The sequence below is a fragment of the Bubalus kerabau genome, chromosome 2 (genome assembly GCF_029407905.1).
Source record: "Bubalus kerabau isolate K-KA32 ecotype Philippines breed swamp buffalo chromosome 2, PCC_UOA_SB_1v2, whole genome shotgun sequence".
In the NCBI taxonomy this organism is placed as follows: Eukaryota; Metazoa; Chordata; class Mammalia; order Artiodactyla; family Bovidae; genus Bubalus; species Bubalus kerabau.
Genome location: NC_073625.1, coordinates 153483073 through 153502254, shown reverse-complemented (window position 1 = coordinate 153502254; position 19182 = coordinate 153483073). Strand labels below are relative to the sequence as shown.

The 19182-nt window shown below is 40.6% G+C and overlaps 2 protein-coding genes across 5 annotated transcripts in view; one reads left to right on the top strand and one right to left on the bottom strand.

Moving 5' to 3' along the window:
• SMC4 (structural maintenance of chromosomes 4) overlaps positions 1-19182 on the top strand; it is a 242496-nt gene that overhangs the window by 62987 nt on the left and 160327 nt on the right. The window lies entirely within an intron of this gene.
• Positions 16293-19182, bottom strand: part of IFT80 (intraflagellar transport 80) — a 131008-nt gene continuing 128118 nt past the window's right edge. For 3 of the 4 annotated variants that reach the window (XM_055569214.1, XM_055569213.1, XM_055569217.1), the window contains one exon: positions 16293-17813. In XM_055569214.1, coding sequence (XP_055425189.1) covers positions 17703-17813 — 111 coding nt within the window. In that variant the 3' untranslated portion in view covers positions 16293-17702. The remainder of the gene's footprint in view (positions 17814-19182) is intronic. The other variant, XM_055569216.1, reaches the window with a different exon arrangement.

Sequence of the window (19182 nt, the reverse complement as noted above, 5' to 3'; positions counted from 1 at the left end):
TATATGGCATCCTCCTCTTCCCCTGCAAGCTAATAAGGTATCTGAAGTGAAGAAGTGAAAGTTGCTCAGTTGTGTCTGACTCTTTGTGACCCCATGGACTATAGCTTGCCAGGCTTCTCTGTCCATGGAATTTTCCAGGCAAGAATACTGAAGTGGGCTGCCATGCCCTTCTCCAGGGGATCTTCCCAACCCAGAGATCAAACCTGGATCTTCCACCTTGCAGGCAGATTTTTTACCATCTGAGCCACCAGGGAAGCCCAATAAGGTAGCTTTTATTTGTTATTTGCTATTTAAAGGAAATATTATTAAAAATACAACAGAGTCTGGTTTGGGAATCTTTAATGACTCAACAATTATTTGTGGGCATGCAGAAATATTTCATGGATAAAACCTGAAATGATCCACAGAAAAACTCAGATGCTGATTTTTTCCATTTCATTCAGCCAGTTCCTTCAGCGCCAAGTATGCCTCCTGCCTGGTCTGGCTTCATTAACTTTAAAAAAGCATTTCTTTAAAACAGCTGGTAAGTCATTTCCAGTATTTAAAAAAAGAAACAGATTTTTATATGCTCAGCATAAAATGAGAATCATAGAAGCTAACATTACAACTAAATATCCAGTGCCGGCTAATATCAAAGTAGGGACAAAAATAGCTTCCTAAGTGAAGGTTTTGTTTATATTCTTGTGGTAGAATATGATTGTTAAGACTTCATGTAGAATTACATAGTGGTTTAGAGTGTGACTGCCTGGGTGAATCTCTGGACTCCAGATTTACTAGTTATGTGACCACGAGCAAGTTGCTTAACGTCTCTAAGCCTATTTTCTCATCTACAAAATGAGGAGAGATGGTTGTAATGAATATTAAGTCAAAACCAGACAAGCAACTTGAGAGAAGCACAATTCTTCCTGGTACTGAGATCTAGGAGAAGCTTCTCCTGTGAGTTTTCATAAAGAAGCTGCTGTAATGTCAAGAATAACATAGTCAACCATCTTTACGCTAAATATGTTCCATAGATCTTCTAGGAATGAGATCCTTCATATAGGCCAATGGCATAACATCATAGCTCACTACAATTTTTCAAGAGAGCTAAAAATATCTAGAACTCTTAACTCCTGATGCTTATTTCCAGAGGAAAGTATATCCCTATCTCAAAAAGATGTCTTCATCCTCACATTGATTGCATCATTACTTATAATAGCCAAGATATAGAAGCAAACTAAGTGTCTATCAACAAGTGAATGGATAAAACAATTGTGGTATATATACATACAATGGTAGAGGAGGAAATGACAATGCACTCCAGAATGCTTGCCTGGAGAATCCCGTGGACAGAGGAGCCTGGCAGGCTACAGTCCATGGGGTGGCAAAGAGTCAGACATGACTAAACAACAACAACACTATACACACACACACATGCACACAGACTGGTATATTATTCAGCCATGAAAAAGATGTAAATCTTACTATTTGTGATAACATGGATAGACCTTGTGGTCATTATGCGAAGTGAAATGCAGACACTGTAAGAAAGGAAAAGATACTGTATGTTCTCATTTATATGTAGAATCTCAGAAGGTTGAACTCTTCAATACAGAGAACAGATTGGTGGTTGTCAGAGGCAGGGATGGAGTGGTAGAGTGGGGGATGGTGGTTAAAGAATACAAACTTCCAGTTATAAGGTAAGTAAGTCTTGGGTATCTAATGTATAGCATAGTGAGTATAGTTAGGAATACTATGCTGTATATTTGAAAGTTGCTATGTGTGATGATGGTTAGGTTATTGTTACGTTATATAAATTGTCACTTCAGTCATGTCCCATTCTTTGTGACCCTATGGACTGCATCGCCCCAGGCTCCTCTGTCCATGGAATTCTCCAGGCAAGAATACTGGAGTGGGTTGCCATGCCCTCTTCCAGGGAATCTTTCCAACTCAGGGTTTGAACCCATGTCTCTTATGTCTCCTGCATTGGCAGGCAGGTTCTTTATCACTAGTGACACCTGGGATGATGGTTATAACCTAGATTTAACGTGGGGATCATTTCACAATATATACATATATCAAATCATCATGTTGTACACCGAAAGCTAATACAATGTTATATGTCAATTATATTTCTTTTGTTTGTTTCTCCTTTTTTAAGATTTATTTTATTCAAGTATAGTTGATGGTTATATTTCAATGGAAAAATAAAACAACCTTCCCAAGAAGCAGGGGGTTGCAGTGGAGTCTAGGACCAGGTTGTTGAGGCTCCTGACCCCAGATCCAGTGCTTGTTCGAGCTGTGATTCCAGTTGAATTGCTTAACTTCTCTGTGCCTCAATTTCTACTTCTAAAAAGGAAGCTAAAAGTAGTACTTCAGAGGGTAAAGCTCTGAGATGCTGGCACCCAGGAAGAATTGTGTATGAGGTGATTGGGGTTCCCACTGTGAATGGATTTGAGGAAGAGGAACGGTCGAAGTTGATTCAAAGCCATGAAAAAAGTTTTCTGCATTGAGCCTCTGAGGAGAGCCTGGATTCCAAGAAATGTGTCAGAAGCAGATCCTTGGTACTGATCAAAAGCCCTAAAATGTACATAACTTTGAGCCGGCAGTTGATTTATTCCACGGAAATAATCAGGGTCCAAGACAGGATTACAAAGACATCCATCAAAGCACTGCTCAAATGGTGAAGTATTGAAAATTACCTAATTATCCAACAGTAGGACACTGATTAAATAAATTCTGCTCTATTCATGCAAAGAGATGCTCTGCAACCTTTAAAATGATGTGATAAAACATCTATTAGTATGGAAATATGTTTATGATATCATGTCATTAAATGAAAAGAATTAGCAATAAAATTATAAACACACACACACATACTGGAGAAAATTCAAGTTTAAAATCCATCTTTTATGTTGTTTCACTGAGATATACCAACTAATGTATAGAGACTTCCAGCTTTTTTTGTTTTGCTTACATTTTCAATTACATGGGTAATAACAAATACATCTTCCTTTTAAAAAAAGAAAACATTACAGCAAAGTTCCCTGTAACATCCCTGGTCACTTAATCCCTACTCCTCCAATATCCTTCCAGAATATTTTCTATGTATTTTTGCTATACATAGATACACTCACAGTAAATAAATATAAAGTACTGTTTTGCACCTAAGGTTTTAATTTCTATGCAGTTTTGTCATGTATGGCTTCATGTAACCACCACTACATTCAAGATACAGAATGGCTCCATCATCACAGAGCTTTCTGGTGCCACCCTTTTCAGCCTTGTAGCCACTCCCTGGTGGCTCAGACAGTAATCTGCCTGCAATGCAGGAGACCTGTGTTCAATCTCTGGGTCCAGAAGATCCCCTGGAGAAGGAAATGGCAACCCACTCCAGTATTCTTGCCTGGGAAACCCCATGGACAGAGGAGCCTGGCAGGCTATAGTCCATAGGGTCGCAAAGAATTGGACATGACTGAGAAACTAATACACGTAACCACATCCACATGCTCCCTCTCACTAATCCTTAACCCCTGACATCCCCTAATCTGTTCTCCATCTGTATTTTGTTATTTAAAGAATGTTATATAAATGGAAGCATACAATATATAATCTTTTCAGATTGTTTTTTCACTCAGCACAATTCCTTAGAGATCTATTCAAGTTGTGCGTAGCAATACTTTTAACAACAAAATCATTCCATGATATAAATGTACCACAATTTGCTAACCCATTAACCCACTGAAGCATGTTTGAGTTGTTTTCAGATCTTGGCTTTTGTTTGTTTTTTTCCTTAGTTTCCTGACCAAGGATGGAACCTGTACCCGCTGCAGTGGAAGGGCAGAGTCTTAACCACTGGGCCACCAGGAAGTCCCCGTTCTTGGCTATTATGAATTGAGGTCCTGTGAACATTTGTGTGCAGCTTTTTACATGAACATACGTTTTCATTTTTCTGGGATAAATACCCAAGAGTGCAATTGCTGGGTTGTACGATTACATGCACATTTAGTTTTGCAAGAAACTGCCATACTCCTTTCATTAGTGGCTGTGCCATTTTTATATTACAGAATCTGCCTGCCAGTGCAGGAGATGCAAGAGACATGTGTTCAATCCCTGGGTTGAGAAGATGTCCTGGAGTAGAAAGTGGTAGCCCACTCCATTATTCTTGCCTGGAAAAATCCCACAGACAGAGGAGCCTGGCAGGCTACAGTGCATGGGGTTGCAAAGAGTCAGACAGGACTGAGGAGCACATACACACATGGGCAATATATGAGTGATCCAGTTTCTTTTCATCCTTGCCAACATTTGGTGTTATCACCAGTTTTAATTTTAGCTATTCTGATTGTTGTAGCTTCAATTTGCATTTCCCTATTGGCTAAGATTTCGAACATATTTTCATGTGAATAATTTGCCATCTGCACATTCTCTTTGGTAAATGTCTGTTCATGTCTCTTACTCGTGTTCTAATTGGACTGTTTTTTACTGTTCAAACTTGACAGTTCTTTATATATTCTAGTGCAAGTCCTTTGTCAGATATGTAGTTTGCATATTTTCTTCCACTCAGCCACTTTTTAAGAGTTAATTTTTGCTCTTATTAAAGTCATACACACATATTTAAGTAAGCAAATCATCCTGTGAGACTTGTGAAAAACAGTGAGACTAGACTCCTTCTCAATCTCTCTCCCCGCAAAGCAACCACTTTCAGCTCTTTTGTCTGGCTCTTTTAGTATTTACTGCCATATCACTAGATAAAATGTTTATTATTTCCTGATTTGGGGGGTTTGGGGGACCTTATCTATTGCCTTTCCACTATGAAACATGAAGATTTAGTTCTTTTTCACCCTTCCATTTAACCCCATCCAACATATGCATACCAATTCCTCCAAAACAAATCTATAATCCCATTCCACAGTTCTAAAGCCAAAAATGTTTTCATAATTGACCCAAACTGAACTCATTTGGCAGCAAAACCTGGTGAGAAACTACTTCTAATCTTTATTCATATTGCTTAATGTAAATATCCCCGTGCTGCACTGCAGAAATTGTTAATATGTTTCATTAGGAAGTGTTAGCTTAGACCCTTCTGGGGTTATTCTGTAATAAATGATCTATGAGCTGTATTACCAAAAATTTTTTGAATACCCACTGTTTTTCTTAAACAAATTTGAATTCTGAAACATTTGGCCCAAGGGTTTCAGATATGGAATTGTCGACTTGAAAATTATAATTTGATTAGATAAATATTCAGTGTTCCATTATTATGATTATGTAAATAAATTCTATTCACAGGTAAGCCGTGTTCTGTATGATGGTGACTATTAATGTCAAAACATGTAGAATTACTTTTGTTGATGAGAACATTTTAAATTGGGTTAAACAAGGATGACATAAGCTCATTTAGTAGGAATTTTATTTGGTGGTTTTCCTGTATGCTATTTAGCAGAAGTTGAAATTGAGCATCTCTTCCTTGGAGTATCTGCGTTCTGTGCAAATGGTACCTTTTCAGAGACAGCTTCTCATATACGCTACTGAAAATCACATTGCTGCCATCATCTTTATCTCCTTTGTGCTTTGTTCTACTCATTTATATCTAAAATACTATGTATGTTTGCTTATGGTCTGTCTCCTTCCCATTTAAATGTCAGCTTCACCAGAGGGCAGGAATATTTCTTACTCGCTACAAGGCCTCTGGTACCTAGAACAGTGTCCAGGCCACTGTAAGTGCTCAAGATTTTGGTTTGTTTAATAAATGAATTTTGCCATTTGAAATGCAGGTAGTCATCAAGAACGAGGAAAAAAGATTTTATTCTGGGAAGACAAGCCCTACAAAGGAGGAATTTTGTTGACTTAATTATGATTTTTAACTTATAACTATTTCTCTAACAATTTTGACCGAATAATGTCACTAGACTTAAAAGATAAAAATTTTAGTTTCATTGAAAATACTGTTTAGTATCTCCTCTTAAGTCAAGGACAAATTTATTCTAGCCCTGAATCCATTAATATAATCCTTTTTAAGATTCCGTTCTTGTGACACAGATAGCTAATCAGAACAGGTAGCAGGCGTGCATCTTGTGTGTATTTTCATTTACATTGAAAACACAGAGTCCGGCGGTGATGACCTCCCCACAAGAATGTGCCTCTCACGAATGTCTCCTTCATCCCTCTCCAGAAAAGAAGAGGAAACAAGAAACACCTGGTGCAGAGCCCCAGCTCCTGCCTCATGGTTGTGAAACGCCCAGGATGCTATACGATCACCGCCGTCCTCAGCCATGCCCAAACAGTAGTTTTGTCTGTTGGCGGCTCTACTGTCCTCTGCCAGCCTACAGGAGGAAAAGCAAGGTTTACAGAAGGATGCTCCTTCAACAGAAGCAGCACTAAAAGTACCCTGTAAAAAGGTGAATCGGAAACCATCCCCATAAACATATTTTGGATTAAAAGACACAGAAAACTAAGAGAAATTAATACAGTGTTAATGGTAGATATTGAAAGGCAAGAGAAACAAACACTGGAAAACTGGCTGTGGATTCTACTATCATGGGTATAAAATTCTAATTTAATCCTCTAGCACATTATACATTTTACTTAATCTCTGTTTGATTACATTCTAGCATTTAATGCTAGACATGTGGATACTTAAGGAAAGGCAAAATAACAAGAAATATACCAAATATACAATCCCATTGCTATCTGTAACTGCTACCATCAGAGTAAAAGAGAATGCTGAGGTGGATCTTGATTGAGAACCAAGTTCAGGGCTATGGCCACTAGCCTCAAACCTGCCCCCAAAGGAAAAATTACGCTGGGACAATGGAAAGGGCCTTCAAGACCTCTGGTTACCCAGAAGGTAGTCCATGTGGGGGAAGGGAAGACACAAAACCAAGAAACTATTGAAAAGAGAAGGTCCAGTGTGAAGCAGCTGTCTCACTTTGTGGATCGTTTTCACTGGCTCCCTGCAGAAGCTTTACTGAAATGGGTTGTGACAGTGATAAATTCAAGGGCAGAATCTTCGGTTTTGAATACTACAGAGTGGACGAGCACCTTCAGGTGGACACAGGACCCACAGCTTGGTATAGGACAGTCATAGATGGCTAGATATGCCAGACTCACAGCACGTTATTCCCAAGGGAACAGCCAGCCCAATGGACTACATAAATGCTGCTATAAAGTGTATTTATCCTGAGAAGGCCTTTCCAGTTTCCCATATCAATGCCAAGTGGAATACCCCAGATAAAGCAGCTGAAATGCTTCGCAAGCAAACTTTGTGGGACTGGCTTTGTGCTGATGGGGCTGTTCATCCACCCAGTTCATGGTAAGTGCTATGATTAAGGGGGCCCCTTTTCCATGGACATCCCATTTCATCTTTCTCCTGCAGAATTGAACAACAGTCTGAGAAGCCTTATGAGATTTGTGTCCTCAGCTTCCTCATGTGGGTCTTAAAATGCCAAAAACATTAAAGAAAGGGGGAGAGACAGAAGGGCGAATTGAGGGACTTGCTCCAGTGGGGTGAACATCTTTGGACAGCTATTAAGAAATAGGATAAATAAAATGGACATTGATGGAATTGAAACAAAAGTTTTAATACAGCACTACTGAATTCTGGGGGCGGGGGGCTCCTGCTACACATCCAACATGAAAGGCCCCCCCAGAGTCTGCTTTGTCCCAATTTAGAGGAATTTTTAAAACTGGAAGGCAAAGGTTACAATGAGGAACTCTTCTTGAAAATATCTGAAGTATTGGTGGCCAAAAAGTTCGTTCAGGATGATACAGAAACCATGAATGAACTTTTTGGCCAACCCTACAATAGGGGGATTAATCAAGAGAAAGGTTGATAAAAGGGCCTCAGGCCCTTGGCTCAGCCCTTCTCTGGGAACCAGAAGTCTTATGCATGTGAGTAAAAAGGTTAGAAACTGTGGGGGTTTCAGGGACACTTTGACCCCAGAGCCTTGTGCTAAATCTGTACTAAAATCTGTCCGTGAGGTTCTAATGGGAGGCAGGGTATATGGAGAGGATACAGAAATGTAATAGTAGATAGAATTGAGGTGAACAAGATTATATGAAGTGGTTATGACTTTTCTATCTGAATGTATTATGAGGATGGGTATCATCTCTGGTTGGGGAATATTTCCCCTCAGTTCAGTTCAGTTGCTCAGTCATGTCTGACTATTTGCAACCCGTGAACCGCAGCACACCAGGCCTCCCTGTCCATCACCAACTCCCAGAGTCCACCCAAACCCATGTCCTTTGAGTTGGTGATGCCATCTAACCATCTCATCCTCTGTTGTCCCCTTCTCCTCCTGCCCTCAATCTTTCCCAGCATCAGGGTCTTTTCAAATGAGTCAGCTCTTCGCATCAGGTGGCCAAAGTATTGGAGTTTCAGCTTCAACATCAGTCCTTCCAATGAACACCCACGACTGATCTCCTTTAGGATGGACCAGTTGGATCTCCTTGCAGTCCAAGAGACTCTCAAGAGTCTTCTCCAACACCACAGTTCAAAAGCATCAATTCTTCAGTGCTCAGCTTTCTTTATAGTTCAACTCTCACATCCATACATGACCACTGGAAAAACCATAGCCTTGAAGAGATGGACCTTTGTTGACAAAGTAATATCTCTGCTTTTTAATATGCTGTCTAGGTTGGTCATAACTTTTCTTCCAAGGAGCAAGTGTCTTTTAATTTCATGGCTGCAATCACCATCTGCAGTGATTTTGGAGCCCAGAAAAATAAAGTCAGCCACTGTTTCCACTGTTTCCCCATCTATTTCCCATGAAGTGATGGGACCAAATGCCATGATCTTCGTTTTCTGAATGTTCAGCTTTAAGCCAACTTTTTCACTCTCCTCTTTCACTTTCATCAAGAGGCTCTTTAGTTCTTCTTCACTTTCTGCCATAAGGGTAATGTTATCTGCATATCTGAGGTTATTAATATTTCTACCAACAATCTTGATTCCAGCTTGTGCTTCTTTCAGCCCAGCATTTCTCATGATGTACTCTGCATATGTTAAGTAAGCAGGGTGACAATATACAGCCTTGACGTACTTCTTTTCCTATTTGGAACCAGTCTGTTGTTCCATGTCCAGTTCTAACTGTTGCTTCCTGACCTGCATACAGATTTCTTAAGAGGCAGGTCAGGTGGTCTGGTATTCCTATCTCTTTCAGAATTTTCCACAGTTTATTGTGATCCACACAAAGGCTTTGGCGTAGTCAATAAAGCAGAAATAGATATTTTTCTGGAACTCGCTTGTTTTTTCCATGATCCAGCGGATGTTGGCAATTTGATCTCTGGTTCCTCTGCCTTTTCTAAAACTAGCTTGAACATCTGGAAGTTCACGGTTCACGTATTGCTGAAGCTGGCTTGGAGGATTTTGAGCATTACTTTACTAGCGTGTGAGATGAGTGCAATTGTGCGGTAGTTTAAGCATTCTTGTAGTATAAAACAGAAGACATGTAAATCCCTCTTTTAAATCCTGTTCATTTGATATGCTGAGTGGGAATGAATATGATTGCCCACGCCCACACTTTGTAGAAGCTGGAGTGCTCATCTGGACAAATCCTCTGCATAATAGCCATGTGTGGAGTGTATCTGTGGTTTAAGGAAAAAGCCTGTAAGCGCCTCCCAGTGATGACTGTTGGAATTGTGGACTAGCAAAGTTCCATTTGAGGGGCAATTACTAACCTGCTACCAGATATTAACTGGAAATGCCCCTATGACCGAAAGGCACAAAATAATCTTGAAACTTGAAATACCCAAGATGTCAGAGAAATGCTCTAATCAGGAAAGCAGTGTCCAGAAGAGTTCTATAATAAAACAGGCATGGTTTGTACAGGAATATGGGCTTCCCTGGTAGCTCAACTGGTAAAGAATCTGCCTGCAATGCAGAAGACCCTGGTTTGATTCCTGGGTCAGGAATTACTCCTGGAGAAGAGACAGACTACCCATTCCAGTATTCTTGGGCTTCCTTGGTGGCTCAGATGGTAAAGAATCTGCCTGCAATGTGGGAGACCTGGGTTCGAGCCCTGGGTTGGGAAGATCCCCTGGAGGAGGACATGGCAACCCACTCTAGTATGCTTGCCTGGAGAATCCTCATGGACAGAGGAGCCTGGCAGGCTACAGACCATGGGGTCACAAAGAGTCAGACACAACTGAACGACTAAGCACAGCACAACATACAGGAATATGCCACTGGGGAATATAGTGTATCCATGAGTAGGTAGTCTCTCTTCCCCTAGGACTGACTTTGGAACCATGTGAGGAGCTGCTGAATTCTATCATCATTTGGGTGGTGCCCTATAAACAGCTCTCAACTGACCAACAAATAGGTGCTTAGTGTATGGATGGTAGTTTCAACATGAACAGACAACATTCTGTTGGAAAGCTACCACTCTGATGGGAAACGGTAAAAACATATCAGCTTGGTAAACTGCTCTGCAGGCTGTTTATCCTTGTTTGGATCTTTACCTACTCATAGTCAGTGGCCAATGACCTGGCCACATGGTCAGGAAGAAGGGCAATGGAAGACTGGCTTATTAAAGGGGGGCCCTTACAGGTCATGGTCCTGTGGAAATCATTATGGGAATTTGAGGGGATGGATTAAAGTAGGCCATGTGAATGCCCATCAGAGGAATCTCATTCTTGCATTGGAAGGTGATTAGAATCAACAAGCAGACACCCTAGTGTGCTCACTTGAGGGAACCACTTGGGTTTGTGAAATGGGTGGATACTGTTATGGGGGGGGGGGGACCTGCAGCAATGCAGAGATGGGCTGAAACCATATGGATTCCTCTGATATCCTCTGAGGCACAAAACACCAACAAGAACTGCTCTGTCTGCCAACAAGAGACAGAGATTACAGCCGGCTCCAAGGCAGAGTCCCTAGGAGGAGTCCTTGCACAGAGATGGCAAGTCAGGCTGATGCCTGTAGCCCTGGGGGATAGAAAACAACTGGGTCCTCACAGGAATGACTCTGACCCTGGACTGGGCTTTACTTACCCAGGGCAGATGCATGTGCTCAGAGTACTGCAAAGAACTCAAAGAATATACTGCACCCACCTGGACCACCGCGTCACATTTCTTTAGACCAAGGAACACTATTTACAGGCCATCATGTCCAACAACAGGCAGAGAGATTTCTTCTTCAGTAACAGCTGGTAAAGAATTAGATTGGGCAATCAAAACATTGGTTGTCTAAAAGGGGGAAGAGGGACTTCCCTGGTGGTTCAGTGGCTAAGACTCCGCACTCCCAATGCAGAGGGCCCAGTTTGATCCTTGGTTGGGGAACTAGATCCCACACACTGCAACTAAAGATCCCATATGCCACAACGAAGACCAGGCACAGCCAAATAAATAAATTTTTTATTTTATTTTATTTTTAAACTTTACAAAATTTTTAAAAACAAATAGAATAGGGGGAGATGAAGGCACGAAGGACTGGCTTATATGCCCTCACGGATGTGTGCTCATATGCAACATGAACAGGGCTAAGGAGTATCCTCACTTGATAAATTCCTCTGCTATTCTAAGTGTGAGGACAAGGATACCAGTGTGACAATTACACTTTTTTTCTTTCCCACATCATTTAACTTAGTAAAAAGTATTTTATTGAAGTATAACTGAATTACAATGTGGTGTATTGCAATAATTACTGCTATACCACAGTGATTGTTTTATATATATATATATATATATATACACATTTTAAAAAATATAAATTTATTATTTTAATTGGAGGCTAATTACTTTACAATATTGTATTGGTTTTGCCATTCACTGCCATACATCAACATGCATCCGCCACGGATGTACACGTGTTCCCCATCCTGAACCCCCCTCCCACCTCCCTCCCCATACCATCCCTCTGGGTCATCCCAGTGTGAGATGGTATATATACATTCTTTATCATATTCTTCTCTATCATGGTTTATCACAGGATATTGAATATAGTTCCCTGTCTTATAAGTAAGACCTTGTTGTTTATCCATTATATATATACCAGTTTTCATTCACTAACCCTAAACTCCCACTTTGACCCTCTCCCCTCCCCCTTGGCAACCACAAGTCTGTTCTCTATGTCTGCAAGTCTGTTTCTGTTTCATAGATAGGGTGCATCTGTGTCATATTTGGAGAAGGCAGTGGCACCCCACTCCAGTACTCTTGCCGGGAAAATCCCATGGATGGGGGAGCCTGGAAGGCTGCAGTCCATGGCGTCGCTGAGGGTCGGACACGACTGAGCGACTTCACTTTCCCTTTTCACTTTCATGCATTGGAGAAGGAAATGACAACCCACTCCAGTGTTCTTGCCTGGAGAATCCCAGGGACGGGGGAGCCTGGTGGGCTGCTGTCTGTGGGGTCGCACAGAGTCAGACACGACTGAAGTGACTTAGCAGCAGCAGTGTCATATTTAGATTCCATATATAAGTGATGAAGTGAAGTGAAGTGAAAGTCGCTCAGTTCAGTTCAGTCACTCAGTTGTGTCCGATTCTTTGCGAGCCCATGGACTGTAGCATTCGAGGCCTCCCTGACCCTCATCAACTCCTAGAGTTTACTCAGATTCATGTCCATTGAGTTGGTGATGCCATCCAACCATCTCATCCTCTGTCATCCCCTTCTCCTCCCGCCTTCAATCTTTCCCAACATCGGGGTCTTTTCAAATGAGACAGTCCTTCACATCAGGTGGCCAGAGTATTGGAGTTTCAGTTTCAACATCAGTCCTTCATTCAGGGCTGATTTCCTTTAGGATGGACTGGTTGATTCTCCTTGCAGTCCAAGGGACTCTCAAGTCTTCTCCAACACCACAGTTCAAAAGCATCAATTCTTCAGTACTCAGTTTTGTTTATAGTCCAACTCTCACATTCATATATGACCACTGGAAAAGCCATAGCTTTGACTAGATGGACCTTTGTTGGCAAAGTAATGTCTCTACTTTTTAATATGCTGTCTAGGTTGGTCATAACTTTTCTTCCAAGGAGCAAGTGTCTTTTAATTTCATGGCTGCAATCACCATCTGCAGTGATTTTGGAGCCCCCCAAAATAAAGTCTGTCACTGTTTCCACTGTTTCCCCATGTATTTGCCATGAAGTGATGGGACCAGATGCCATGATCTTAGTTTTCTGAATGTTGAGCTTTAAGCCAACTTTTTCACTCTCCTCTTTCACTTTCATCAAGAGGCTCTTTAGTTCTTCTTCACTTTCTGCCTTAAATGTGGTGTCATCTGCATATCTGAGGTTATTGATATTTCTCCAGGCACTCTTAATCCCATATTGTGCTTCATCCGGCCCAGAGTTTCTCATGATGTACTCTGCATAGAAATTAAATAAGCAGGGTGACAATATACAGCCTTGATGTACTCCTTTTCCTATTTGGAACCAGTCTGTTGCTCCATGTCCAGTTCTAATTGTCATTTCCTGACCTGCATACAGATTTCTCAAGAGGCAGATTTGGTGGTCTGGTATTCCTTTCTCTTTAAGAGTTTTCCACAGTTTGTTGTGGTCCACACAGTCAAAGGCTTTGGCATAGTCAATAAAGCAGAAATAGATATTTTCCTGGAACTCTCTTGCTTTTTCCATGATCCAGTGGATGTTGGCAATTTGATCTCTGGTTCCTCTGCCTTTTCTAAAATCAGCTTGAACATCTGAAGTTCACGGTTCATGTATTGTTGAAGCCTGGCTTGGAGAACTTTGTGCATTACTTTGCTAGCGTGTGAGATGAGTGCAATTGTGCAGTAGTTTGAGCATTCTTTGGCATTGCTCAATCCCAATCCATTGCTCATTCCAATTTGGGATTGGAATGAAAACTGACCTTTTCTAGTCCTGTGGCCACTGCTGAGTTTTCCAAATTTGCTGGCATATAGAGTGCAGCACTTTCACAGCATCATCTTTTAGGATGTGAAATAGCTCAACTGGAAGTTCAACACCTCCACTAGCTTTCTTCATAGCTCAGTCTTGTCCGACTCTTTGTGACCCGATGGACTATACTGTCCGTGGAATTCTCCAGGCCAGAATACTGGAGTGGGTAGCCTTTCCCTTCTCCAGGTGATCTTCCCAACCGAGGGATCAAACCTGGCTCTCTCACATTGCAGGCAAATTCTTTACCAGCTGAGCCACCAGGGAAGCCCAAGAATACTGGAGTGAGTAGCCTTTCCTTTCTTCAGAGGATCTTCCCAACCCAGGGATTGAACCCAGGTCTCCCACATTGCAGGTGAATTCTTTACCAGCTGAGCCACCAGGGAAGCCTAAGAATATTGGAGTAGGTAACCTATCCCTTCTCCAGCGGATCTTCCTGACCCAGGAATTGAACCCACGTCTCCAGCATTGTGGGTGATTTCTTTACCAACTGAGCTATCAGGGATATCATATGGTAACTTTCTCTTTCATACTTGATGCAGTGGTCCCTGGACCAAAACTACAACTACTAATGCATTGCAGGAAGCAGGGATGATTCCTGGGCAGCAAACCATAGCTGTTTTAAAATCTTTATGTCTGAGTTCCTAAGGACCTGATGGGGTGGGTTGTGCTTTCACTCCATGCGGCAGTATTTGGGCTAACATTGAACAGTTACATTGCCTATTGGTAGAGATAGCCCACTAACTCTTTACCTATGTAACCCTTTCCTACATGGATGAGAGTGGACAGAGTGGGAGGCACTTGCTAGACTCCTAGTGCTGCCAATGATCTAGATCAGCACAGTGGCCAAACCTAATGTCCCTTCTAAGGTGAAAAGGTTTGGGTACAGAGAGGAGAAATAGTACGTAATGAAGGGTAAATGAATGAGTAACTGAGTTATGCAATGAGAGAAGTCCAACGATAATGCTTGGAAGAAAGCTAAAAGCAAGAAATAATATTGACTCTCAAGCCCAATTATACCAAATGCCTGAGAGCATGAAGTCATCTATTTCTGACACCACTTCTGTTTCCTGACAAGATCAAATGGAAGCCCCCAGACATCCTGTCATACAATATGATGATGGTTGGGCTGACTATCAGACTGACTGGATAGGACTCCAGTAAATGTGTATCTTTGACTCTTATTTTTCAGGTTACATTACCATAATGTTATGTGCTAGAATACTGGCGTTATTGGAAAGATAATGCCAGTGTTGATAATCAAATGTATTGGGACATTGAGTTTAAGAGCTTCCTATCCTTACCCCACATTGATTCCTCCAAATGTTGCTGTCAGGTCCCTTTTGCTATAAAAGATCCCATGATCAAAGACCAGGGAGTGGCCTAAGATGTAATAAAGGATGTATCCAGGCTTGGAGAGGGGTACTGGTATAGAGCTTCCAAAACCTTTGAAACTTCCTGAATGAAAGGAGTATCTTTGTTAGTGCTAATGAAAGTGTAGGTGTGTGTGTGTATGTGTGTGTGTGTGTGTGTTGGGGGAGGGGCATGACTAAAAAGCGTTAGGATAAGGGCTGGTCACCAGAAAAAACACATGATCAGAGGGCTAAAACTTTTAACCACCTGACCTCCAGAGAGAGGAAAGGGGCTAGAGGCTGAGTTCAATCAACGGTGCCTACATAATAAAACTCTGATACAAAATTCAGGACAGCAAGACCTAGGGGAGCTTCCTGGTTGGTGAACATACTGATGTGCTGGAGGATGATGGACATGCCTGGGTTCTATGAGGAGAGGGTGTGGAAGCTCTGTGTCTCCATTTCTCCTGACACCTCTCCTTCCTCCCAGGCCTCACTCTATGCATCTCTTCCATTTGGCTGTTCCTAAATTGTATCTTTTATAGTAAAATTGTAACAGAAAATGTTTCAGTGAGTCCAGTGAGTCATTCTGGTCAATTATCAAACCTGAAGGGGGGTGGTAGGAATCCCCAAATTTTCAGCCAAGTCAGAGGGGTATGAGTATCCTAGGGTCCTCACTAGCAGACTGGCAACTGAAGAGTAATCTAGCTGAGGATCTTGCCCTTTAATTTGTGAGACCTACACTAACTCTGGGCTTACCAGGTGGCACTAATGGTAAAGAATCTGCCTGCCAGTACAGGAGACACAAGAGATGTGGGTTCGATCCCTGGGTCGTGAAGATCCCCTGGAGTAGGAAGTGGCAGTGGCAACCCACTCCAATATTCTTGTCTGGAAAATTCCATGGACAGAAGAACCTGGTGGGCTACAGTCCATGGGGTTATGAAGAGTGAGATGCGACTGAGCAACTGAGCACATTAACTCTGGGTATTATCAACTGAACTGAATGTCAGGGCATCAAGTTGGCTATCAGAGAATTGTTGTTAGAATGCAGAAATATTTCATTATATTTTTTGACTTTTAAAATTATAGTAAAATAAACATAAAATTTACCCTTCTGACCAGCTTTCTTTTTAAACTTTTTATTGTAATATAAGAAAACAAAATAAATGTATTTAAGTACAACTTACAAGTAAACCACTTAATCATATTTCACAAATTTAACACACCATTGTACCCAGCATCTGGATGAAGAACAGAACATTACAACATTTCAGCAAGGAAAAGGAATATGTTGAAAAGACAGGAACATTTTCATTTAAAAAAACTAAACATATTCATTAAAATGAGGGTGAGAGAGGGCATCACTTTCCCATGTACATGCACATGCTCACTCTATAAAGTACCATTTCCAAAAATGGTTTCATGGAAGAATTTCTAAGGATTATTTGTGCTATGTTAAAAAGCTTTTGTGGTAATAATAATTTGGGGACATACTGAATGAAAGCTAGTCAAATGGGTTGATAATTCAAGGAGATTTTCACAAAATTCAGACTCCAGAGTCTAGTGCCTAAACATTCTCAAGTCAGAAGAGGAATGAGAAAAATATTTCTTGCCTGTTCTAGATATATTTCTATAATTATAATAAAATAGATATAATAAAATTTACCATTTTGGCATTAAGTATATTCACAATGTTGGGCAACCATCACGACTATCACTTTCCAGAACTCATTCAAGCCAGACAGGAATTCTAAACTTATGAAATAATAGCTCCTCAATTTTCCCTCCCAACAGTCCCTGGCAACTAACTGTTCTCCCTTCTGTCTCAATGAACTTGTCTATTTTTACACCTCATGTAAGTGGGATTCTACAATATTTGACCTGTTGTGTCTGACTTCTTTCACTTAGCATGGTATTTTCAAGATTCATCCATGTATCAGAATTTCATTCTTTTCAAAGGCTGTATAATATTCCACTTTGTGTATACACCATATTTTGTTTATCCATTCATCTGCTGATGTATATCTTTTTTTGCCCACCACTTTAGTTTTGTGAATAATGTTGCTACGAACATATACAAGTATACATATTATTATATATTTTCATAAATCCATCTTCATTTTTTTGTTGTGTAAATAAACTTTTGGAGCACTTTACAATTTAGAGCTCAAATAGAAATGAATGATAACATAAATTTTAAAGAGTCCAGTGTTTTATTATTAGCATTAATATTTGTTCATACTGAAGATTCAGGGATAAAATAATGGACAGAAAACTAGGATGTAAGCATACGACATGGATGTATCATAAGTATATAGGAACATTTGATAATTATTGTGCTAAAAAGATAAAAGATGAAATTACAGCAATTATTTTGTGTTCAGTCTTTCTGAATGTACTTTTGGTATTAAATACACAGCAAGTGCTTATACTTGGAGATTCTGCCTTTTTCTTTAGCAATGAAAACATGCTTATCCTTGATTAATCAGACTCAGTTTCAAAAGGTAAAACTTCTTAAAGGTAATCATGACATTTAGTGCTTTAGACCAGTACTCTTGGTGGGCTGGCTGCCAGATGACCGCTCTCGCTCTTTAGTAATTTCCATCTCAATTTTGGCTTTGATTTTCTCCCAGTCTATTTGGAGCTGTGGTAGAAGAAAAGAAGAAATGCACATATATAGTATAAGACCTTTTTATTTAATCCAAAGTAGCTAAGAGTAAACAAAAATAGAATGTATGACTTCCAAAACATTAGCGAAAGACAGTGGGAAAGAAAAGTTAAGAAGAAATAATGTTCCCTCGCAAATGACATAGCATTAAATAATTCCTACTAGAACAATTATCACCATAAAAAGCAAAGACTTTCACTGTGATGCAAAAGACCAAAATCTAGTTGTAGTTATTTATGAAAAGTACATCTCAACTATGGGACCCTAGGATTCTGCTCAGGTACAAGGTGGGAAGGGCAGGTAAGGTGGATTGCTCTCCTCCAAACAAGAGGGAAATGGACAGAGCCCTGGCCATCAGGCCATGTTTCAAGTGCATCAACACTTCAGCACTCTTATACTGAGGTTTCCATCAGGAACCTAGCTATGAAGAAAGATAGGGGAGCATCTGCTTCACCAGAGCATACTCTGCAAAGGGGGTCCTTTGCAACAACTCTTAAAATAATATGAAGACTTGGTGGTAAGACAATGATGAAAAGATATTAGATGAAACAGTGGGAGAACAAGGTTGAAAGACAACTAAAAAGAATAACTGTAAAGTGATAATATTTATATCTGTTTCAGGTCAACCACTGATCCCCACCAAGATCCAGCCCTGCCCCTCCACTATATCCCACTAAAGCAACAGACTTGGTGTTAGGAGTGGACTCTACCCTAAATCCTACAAACAAGTTCTTTAGGAAAAAGCATTCAGATTTTTTTTTTTTAAGTCTGGAGATCACTAACTTAGAAATGTGTGTCCTCTCAGGCAAGACATGGGAAAAAATGGGGTCCCAGCTTAAACTTAACTCTGATTTACTTTGAAATAAACCCAAACTCATAGACTGAACCAAAAGTAAATAGGTTTTCACCTCCATATAGGGGAGCTGAGTAGAATAAGCAGTATTAAAGCAGATTGTGGTGATATATGCTGCTTGAACAGATTTATCTTAAGTAACTGAGACTAATTTAACCTTAACACAAGACTTTATGCCTCTTTTATTTTGTGCTGGAAGTAGGTAGAATTAAGTATTTGGTTCTTTTTTTTTTTTTTTTTAATTTTTAAACCTGAAACACTGTATTAGTTTTGCCAAACATCAAAACGAATCCGCCACAGGTATACATATGCTCCCCATCCTGAACCCTCCTCCCTCCTCCCTCCCCACACCATCCCTCTGGGTCGTCCCAGTGCACCAGCCCCAAGCATCCAGTATTGTGCATTGAACCTGGACTGGCAACTCGTTTCATACATGATATTACACATGTTTCAATGCCATTCTCCCAAATCTTCCCACCCTCTCCCTCTCCA